The sequence below is a fragment of the Protobothrops mucrosquamatus genome, unplaced genomic scaffold (genome assembly GCF_001527695.2).
Source record: "Protobothrops mucrosquamatus isolate PMUCROS unplaced genomic scaffold, P.Mucros_1.0 scaffold5933, whole genome shotgun sequence".
NCBI classification, from domain to species: domain Eukaryota; kingdom Metazoa; phylum Chordata; class Lepidosauria; order Squamata; family Viperidae; genus Protobothrops; species Protobothrops mucrosquamatus.
In genome coordinates, this window is record NW_015391772.1 from 9,672 (window position 1) to 18,538 (window position 8,867).

The 8,867-nt window shown below is 48.5% G+C and overlaps 1 protein-coding gene across 1 annotated transcript; it reads left to right on the forward strand.

Moving 5' to 3' along the window:
* The first annotated feature begins 165 nt into the window (after positions 1–165).
* Positions 166–7,002, forward strand: COMTD1 (catechol-O-methyltransferase domain containing 1). The gene is made up of 7 exons (XM_015829357.1): positions 166–250; positions 1,763–1,905; positions 3,490–3,595; positions 4,590–4,708; positions 5,226–5,280; positions 5,972–6,105; positions 6,712–7,002. The coding sequence occupies exons 1-7, from the start codon at positions 166–168 to the stop codon at positions 6,862–6,864; spliced, it is 795 nt and encodes a 264-aa protein (XP_015684843.1). The 3' UTR covers positions 6,865–7,002.
* Positions 7,003–8,867: the final 1,865 nt, after the last annotated feature.

Below are 8,867 nucleotides of genomic sequence, written 5' to 3' on the forward strand. Positions count from 1 at the left end.
CCGGGGCGCCCCCGACCCGCCTCCCTCCCGCCTTTTGCGCTCCGCCTTTCGCGCCCAGCCCCGGGTCCCGCCGCCTGCAGGGGCCGCTCGCCACCCCGGACACGTGACGCGCCGGTCTTGCGAAAGCGCCCGGTCTGGCGGCGGCTCCGGCTCCCCGCTGCAGGCATGGCTTCCTCCGGGCTCTCCCGCGGAGCCCTCCTGGCGGCCGCGGGGGCGGCGGGGGCGGCGCTGGCGGTGGGCTTCCTGGCCGGTAAGGCTCCGCGCGCCCCAGGCGGGAATTGGGGGGGGAGCGGCAACCTGGCGCCCGCCCGCCCGCCTCGCTCCGCTGGGAGGGGGAGCCCCGCAGGCCGGGGGGGGCCGAGGGGAATGCCCACCCGAGGAGGACTTTCCCGCCCCCGAGAGGAGCCTCTTCCCCCCCCACACACACACCCACACCCACGCAGCTTCTCCGGGGTGCTCCGGGCACGACTTGGCTCCGCGCAGCCCCCGGGGTGGTCCGGGCTGAGGGGCGCCTCGGGAGGGGGCTTCGCCGGCGCTGGAACCGGGGCTGGTTGGAAAGGGGCAATGGGAAGGGCCGGGACCCCGACCCTAAACTGGGGAGGAGGGATTGGACTGCAGCCCCCCAGTGCAAGATCATCCTACTCTGTCAGAAGTGGTGTAGTAGGGTCTCCTGCTTGGGCAGCGGGGGTTGGACTAGATGACCTAGAAGGTCCCTTCCCACTCTGTTATTCTAGGCTAAGCTAGGCTGTGAATTCTTTGGAATTAATTGATAGCGGGAGTTGAAGTCCACCCCATGTTAAAAGTGGCCAACTTTGAAAACTCCCTGTGCCAGGAGGAAAGAAGAAACACACCGACTGTCTCTGGCTCAAACTCTCTCCTGGAGCTTCTCAGCTACGTAGTCCAGACCAGCTCGGTCACCTTTTGAGGGGCCTATAGCTGACCTTTGGCTCCTCTTGAAAAGCTTGGGCAGGATGGGAGACCACCCAGATACCCAAGGCTGTAGGCCAAATGGAGAAAAATGTTAAAGTGCTGGAAGAGGTTTAGGGCAAACCATCCAGGGATTTTTGCTGGGAAGGTGCACAGTTGTGTTTGAGTGGTCATCAGAGCAGAATTGGACCAAAAGAAGCAGGTTTGTTTGCTTTTTTACTTAGGAGCAAACTTTTGAAGAGGTGCTTCGTCTCCGGCAAGCTGTGATCAAAGTGTCAAAGGGCTTTTAGAGCGAAGCGAAGCAAGCCCCCCCTTGGGAGGATTGGAGTAGATTGGGCTAAGCCCCAATTAGTCTACTTAGTTCCCTAAGCCATGATAGAGCAGCTCACCAATGCAGATTCACCCTATTCAGGGTTTCTCTTCTGGGTGGGATGACCTCTCCGTGGCAGATGTTTTTAAGAGCTCCTGGGGACACCTAGCAAAAGATTCACACAACACGCTAAGCTTGGTGTTAACTCTGGTTAGATTTCAACAGCTTATTGTAATGTACGAACTCTGTACTGACACCACAGGGGAAAGTGAGTTAATTTATTCCAGATTGCCATTATTATTATTATTATTTTTCACTTGGACTAAAAGGCTTCCAGGTCTGGGATTCAATGAGTTTCAATTCCCCCCCTCTCCCGGAAATTCAGAAACCAGGATAAGTATGTTGTGTGAAAAAGGGATTGGTGTTCCAGACAGCCACCCTTCCGAGCTTCTTTCAGTGGGTTCCTATCGAGCGTTTTGAACTATTTATTCTGTGACTGAGGAGGGATTGATTTGCTTTCCAAAGGCAGAAGATACCACGGCTCAGACTGGTTCGTCTTCGGCATCTCCAGCCCTTTCTCCGGCTTCTTGCAAGGGAACGACAACCTACACAAATACGTTGTGGATCACTCCGTGCGAGAGCACCCTCTTTTAAAGAAGCTGAGGCTGGTAAGTGCCCCAGTTGCAAATGGATCCGATCGACTTCTGTGGTCAATCCAGGATCCACAAACGCCCCAGATTAACTCCCATCTCCTCTGTAACGGGGGGATCGTTCAGCCCTTCCGTCTGGAAGAAGTAGACGTCCCAAATAATGTACAGGGAGTCCTCAGCTTACAACAGTTCGTTTAGTGACTGTTCTAGGTTACCACGGCACTGAAAAAGGTGACTTACGGCTGTTTCTCACACTTAACAAACGTTGCAGCATCCCCAAATGGTCAAAATTTGGACACTTGGCTACTGACTCACGGTCGCAGTGTCCTGGGGGGGCACGTGATCCCCTTCTGAGAAGCAAAGTCAGTGTTTTTGTGCTGGGGGAGGCCAGCCCTTCTCTCGCTGCTCTTCTCCATCTGAAGCAAGCCCCCCCCCCGCCTGCCTCATTCATTATTTCTTAGATGCTTCTTCAGAGGAGCTCCTGGAAAAGTTTATAAAATAACAAAAAAACGAAGCATGAAATGCAGTTTAAAAGGAAACAATAAATCATTGGTGGGCAATTAGTTTTCCCAAGAGGCCACAAGAGACACTGGGACTGTTTTGGAAGGCTGAGCCAATACTGTGAAGGCACGTGCACACACGCATTTGTACATTTATTTACATATTTACATATTTATTTATTTATTTATTTTTTATGCTGCCCGTCTCCCCAATCAGGTGACTCTGGGCTTGAAAAGAAAGTAAGAGTCACCTTCAAAATAAAAGTAATGCAGTTGTACTTGTGCGCATGGCATACGCGCATATATACTGTATATTTGATTTCTAACTTCCAATTGACCTCAAGGACAGGAAACGGCTAAAGGGCTGGAGGTGGCCCTCGTGCCCCAGGTCTGCGATAAATAATAAATTAAATTGTAGAATAGAGAGATGTTTAATCTTGGCTTCTGGATCCTGGTTGTCCCAAAGATGCTTTTTTTCAGGAGGCAACTGGACTTTCTTGTTTTTCCTTTGAAGACGTTCACTTCTCATCCAAGGAGCTTCTTCAGCTCTGACTGGATGGTGGGGAGTGGAAGGATTTATATTTAGACATTGAGCCATGCGCTTTGGGATGGACCCCCTTCGAATGGTGCGGGAGCATGAACGGATTTCCAGAAAACATTGCAGACTCCAGGAACCATTTGCGCTTCGGTCTGAGATGCAGACAACACAGACTCATCCCCAACAGCCTGCGCCTGTCTCCAACAGGGAAGGGACACATCCTGCAGCCAAGAAGGCTCCACACCCATTTGCACCACTCAGGTGACCCTGAGGACACAGGTAAACCTCCAAGTGGCCTCAAGGACTCTCCAAAAGAAGGCAAATGACCAGCGGTCTGCAAGGAGTAGAAATCCTTCCATTCCCCACCGCCTGGTCAGAACTGAAAAAGCTTCTTGGATGAGAGCGAAGTGTGTTTAAAGAAAAGCAAGAAAGTCCAGTTGCCTCCTGAAAAAGCACCTTTGGGATGACCAGGACATGGAGGATGGAGAGCCTCCATAGACAATCTGGATCATCCATGGAATTGCAGAAGAACTTGTCATGTCGAGACCTGTTTTGTTCTTCTAGGCTGCCTCTGGTCCTCCTGGCAAAAAGCTCTGGGTCTCCCGTGATCAGGCCCAGCTGGTGGCAAACCTGATCAGACTTGTTGGAGCAAAAAAGGTAATTGAGATAGGTAAGTGAGATTGCCTGCAACCAGGGAGATTCGGGAATCGATCCCATAATAAACTGGGCCCCCTGTAGGTCACAGTCTAACCTTCTGCCAGTTGTCCTCAAATTACAACTGGTCACTTCCCCCAAACTCCCCTCTTTGAGTTTTGAGCCAGTTGAAGTGGCGATCAGTTCCACACTCTGGCAAAATTAGGACCGAAAGGCCGGTTTTTTAACCATCTTTCATGGCTTCCTCTCTCCTTACTGAGAAGGGAGGGAGGGAGGGAGGGAGGGAGGGAGGAAGGAAGGAAGGAAGGAAGGAAGGAAGGAAGGAAGGAAGGAGGGAGGGAGGGAGAGCTGTGATGGCACAGGGGTTGGAATGCAGTACTGCAGGCTAATTCTGCCAACTGCCAACTGTTCAATCCTGAACAGCTTAAGGTTGACTCAGGCTTCCGTCCTTCCGAGGCCAGTAAAATGAGGACCCCGATTGTTGGGGGCAACAGGCTGACTCTGTAAACCGCTTAGAGGGGGGCTGTAAAGCCCTGGGAAGTGGTATATAAGCCTAAGTGCTATTACTGAGAAGGGAGGGAGGGAGGGAGGGAGGAAGGAAGGAAGGAAGGAAGGAAGGAAGGAAGGAAGGAAGGAAGGAAGGAAGGAAGGAAGGGAAGGAGTGAGAGAGGAAGGGAGGGAGCATGGCTGGCTCAGGAATTCTGGGAGTTGAAGTCCAGGAATCATAAAAGAGCCAAGGTTCCACCCCCGTCCCAGCCAATGTCCGACAAGCGAAGTCAATGAAAGAAGCTGGATTTGGTTAAGGACTACATCGATTCACTTAAACAACCGCAGCGGTTTGCTTAACAACCATGGCAATAAAGGTTGTAAAATTGAGCACATCTCACTTAACCTTCCTTAGCAATGGAAATTCTGGTCCCGATGGCAGTCGTAAGTGGAGGACCACCTCTGTTCCTATTCGTTCGGAAGTCAGAACCCCTCTCAACCACGTTTTTGTCGTTTCTCCGTAGGAGTTTCTGCCGGGTACAATACTTTGAGCATGGCTCTAGTCCTTCCGGAGGACGGCAGAATTGTTGCCTGCGACATAAACGAAGACTTGGCCAGTATTGGAAAGCCAGTGTGGAAAGAGGTAGAGTGAGTCACTCGGAAATTGGGGCTTAGTCATATTTGCTGTGTTAATATTTGCCGACATTCGGTTGTGCCAAAGGTGCTTTTTTCAAGAGGACTTCCTTGTTCTTCTCTGAAGACGTTTCGCTTCTCATCCAAGAAGCTTCTTCAGCTCTGACTGGATGGTGGGGAGAATAGCAGGGTTTATACTCCTTGCAGACAGCTGGTCATTTGCCTTCTTTTTAGAGAGTTGTTGAGGCCACTTGGAAGTTTATCTGTGTCCTCAGGGTCACCTGGGTGGTGCAAATGGGTGTGGAGCCTTCTCAGAACTGCGGAAAGGATTTGTGTTGTAGACTCCACAGAGGGGGGGATTTGACATCATCTATCTCCAGTCAGCCCCCACCCCCTTTCTGGAAATGCCACATCCATGGGTGGTATACACACACACACACACACACAAACACACACACACACACACGATGCGGAGGCTGAGGACCTGGGTCCTTGGGAAACCTATGAGATGTTTCCTTTCCTTTCAGGCCGGAGTGCTACGCAAGATCGATCTAAGGATAAAACCAGCCATTGAAACATTAGGTAGGTGGAAGCAAAGGATTTGATTGGAAGGGTCGTAAAATGGGGCAAAACCTACTTAACAAACGTCTCACTTAGTAACAGAAGTCCGGGGCTCGATTGTGGTCGTAAATTGAGGACTGCCTGTATTCAGTTTAGATTCAGATAGTTGCAGGTGGAAGCCCTCTCTGAAGTGATGCTTGGCCCACCCTGATGGGCAGGGTGATCATGGCATCCCAATTGGCCCCAAGCCAGACAGAGATTGGAACACCCCCTCCCCCACCATTGTGGTTTCACAAGTAGAGTCATGTCTGAATGGCAAGGTTAAGGGGAAACTGGAATTCAGGATTCTCATCGTTCCCCGTCCCCTTCCCTTCGCAGGTTGGACTCGTCTGAGTAGCAGTAGCGCTTAGACTTATATACCGCTTCATAATTCTTTTATAGCCCTCTCTGAACGGTTTCCAGAGTCAGCATATTTGCCCCCAACAATCTGGGTCCTCATTTTACCGACCTCAGGAAGCTGAGTCAACCTCGAGCCGGTCAGGATCGAACTGCTGGCTGTGGGGCAGAGCCAGCCTGCATTGTAACCCCTGCTCCACCAAGGCTGAAGCTACCCAGATAAGGGGGCAACAATAGAAGGAAGACAGACAGAAGGGAATCTTTTGCATTTTTTAAAAAAAAGCCCATTCTGATTTTTGTGTGTGTGTGTGTGTAGAGGAACTTCTGGCCAATGGTGAAGCTGGAACCTTTGACCTGGCGTTCATCCACGCGGACAAAGAGAGTTACAACGATTACTACGAAAAATGTCTGCGGCTCATAAAAAAGGGGAAGTTATTAGTTCTTGACAACGTAAGTATTTCAGAAAAAAATGGGAACCGAGCAGATCTTGGTGGCTTTTCTGGACTAGAAAGAAGAGACTGGACAACCATTTGTTTGGAATGGCACAGAGCAGGGGGTTGGACTAGAAGACCTCCAAGGTCCCTTCCAGTTCTGTTATTCTGTATTTTGCCTTTGGCAAAACTCTGCTTTTGATTACTTTCACCCCAGAAAGGACGGAGATTGGAGCGCCGCCTACACTGACTTTGAAATAAACTTCCTTGCTTGTATGGAATCTTTAGCCTGGGTAGTTGTTCATAAAGCAAAGGTCCAGTTGTAAACTTAGTTGTGATGCAGGGGTGGGGCAAGGCAGTGCTTGGAACAGATTGTAGAGGCCCCAACTGCCTGCAACTCACTGAACCAGCCAGCACCGCTTCCAGGTTTGTGTGGTTGCAGCAGAAGGCTGACATCGTAACTGTCTCGTCCTGAGAAACGAGGTAGCTATTTTAATGAGCCTCAGCCAAGCATCACATTTGTACTTCCAGGCATTCTCTGACAGTTGTCTCCAGTGTAACAGCGTTGTAATACATGGTGTGAATCCTGCACGCTCTTCTGTATGGTTTTCTCTGTTTCTAACAGGTTTTGGTATCAGGAAAAGTTCTTAAACCGGGCAAAAGTGACCGCGCAGCCCAACATATTCATCAATTAAATGAGAAGATCTTCCATGATCCTCGTGTGAACATAAGCATGATCCTGATTGGAAACGGGATAACTTTAGGATTTAAGCTGTAGTGAAGGAGGGGAAGGAAGGTAGGATGTGCTGAGCACCCTCAATCCTCAGGGATACTAATTTAGAGATGTGAAATTGTCTATATTTTGTCCTTGTTTCTTTAAATGTGTTTAGGGTTGCATTGTGCATTACACAAATTAAAAAAAAAAATCCTAAAATGTCCTTTCAGTTTTGTGCATCACTTTATTTATTTGCATCCTGTCTTAAATTGTTCTTACCGATAACTCAAGGTGGCAAAGATATCCAAGAGACCTTCCTCCTTCTCCTTCCACATCAACCCTGTGAGGTGGGTTGGGCTGAATAAGAGCGACTGGCCCAAAGTCACCCAGCTGGCTTTCATGGCTAAGGCGGGACTGGAACTCAGGGTCTCCTGCTTTCTAGCATGGTATTTTAAGTCACCTCCACGGTTGAGTGAAGACAACAGGCCTGGATCTCTCTCAGTCCAACATTAGAGCCAGTCTCCCAGGCTTTCCCCTTTGCTACATCCTGTGCACGAGGTATTTTTTTTAAAAAAAACGATCATTGCAAGAATCAAAGTGAGCTCAGAGCTTTCTGTGTAAAATGAAATGTTTTTTTTTACTTTAAACCTAAATGCTAAGAACTTCGAACTCTTACTTTTAAAAATTGTATTATTTAAAACTGGTTCTCTCTTCACACATGCACTTGCACGTGAACACATGTGCTGGGGGGATAGATTTGCTACCCAAGCTAGGTTTGAAAGAGATGTATTTAGGGCAGAATCACCTGTCAGTGCCTCACCTGTGGCTTTGCAGAGGTTGGCCATTGGCCTGAATATTCTTCCAAATCTTGACAGCCAGTTCTTGGGGGGCATGGGAGGGGAAAAGATGAGATTCCACACTACATGTTACTCTTCTACATACGGGGGATTTTTTTTTCCTGAGACTGAGCATTGATGTCAGCCTCCTCTGCCGAGAAAACTAATGCATTACTTAACTTACTAACAGGAAATAACTTTCCTTGTTGTAAAAGGAATTGTACAACTGTGCCAGGCCTAGAATTAGAGTTGTAAAAAGGCAGGAATTGCTTCCCTCTTGTGATCTAAAAACAGAAAGTGTGATTTTTACACTTTGCCTGGGTGGATCTCTCTCTCTCTCTCTCTCTCTCTCTCTCTCTCTCTCTCTCTCTCTCTCTCTCTCTCTCTCTCTCTCTCTCTCTCTCTCTCTCTCTCTCTCTCTCTTGTGATCTCCTTGCCATTACACAAGAGCATCCAAAGGGCTGTACGTAGATTGTGTTAATCAGAATACAGCTGGAAGGGACCTTGGAGGTCTTCTAGTCCAACCCCCTGCTCCAATAGTGATCCTGATTGGTATCATTAAACTGATGGAACAGCAAGAAGCATAATAACCGGATCAAGCCAGCAAGTAAAATGGAGGGAAATGACAAAATACGAAATGAATTCTATATTGCCACTGCCTGGCCCAATAACAGTGAGGAGATGCCATTCTAGTTGGAAGTAGTTACGTGCAAAGCAAGCAATGATGGAAGGAAATAGAGCTGCTCATAGGGAAGAAGAAACCACTTTAAAAGAACGACTTTTGAGCAAGTTCTCAGATTGCGATGCTCTCCTCCTATTTAGAAGCAACTTCGATGCAAAGTTGCTTAACAATTTGCACAAAACCCACCAGGGCAAGTTTATAAAGAGACACAAATCGTGATACAAAAGGCTAGATGTGCCAGCTGGTTACATAGAAAAATCCTTCCAATTCCCCCAAATTCTCCATCTGTTTTTGTGACTTTGGCTCTTAAAGGCCCTGGTTGCCTAAATACCACTCCTTCCCCCCCCCCTTTGATTTGATTTGATTTTGATTTTATTAAATTTATACCCCGCCCTTCTCCCGGAGGACTCAGGGCGGCTTACAGCCAGTTTAAAACAATGATACAATACAATACAAAATTTAAAAATGATTAAAAATAAATATTCAAATTTGGCCGCTTCTACTAAAAATTTGATTAAAACCAATTTAAAATACCCCTAGGCCAGTCC

What these genes read in the sequence shown, in the direction of transcription:
- COMTD1 (XM_015829357.1), top strand. Translation starts at nt 166, where the DNA reads ATGGCTTCCTCCGGGCTCTCCCGCGGAGCCCTCCTGGCGGCCGCGGGG. An exon ending in AAAAAAGGTAATTGAGATAG is followed by an intron (nt 3,596 to 4,589) that starts GTAAGTGAGATT and finishes GTTTCTCCGTAG; the next exon opens with GAGTTTCTGCCGGGTACAAT. An exon ending in ACCAGCCATTGAAACATTAG is followed by an intron (nt 5,281 to 5,971) that starts GTAGGTGGAAGC and finishes GTGTGTGTGTAG; the next exon opens with AGGAACTTCTGGCCAATGGT.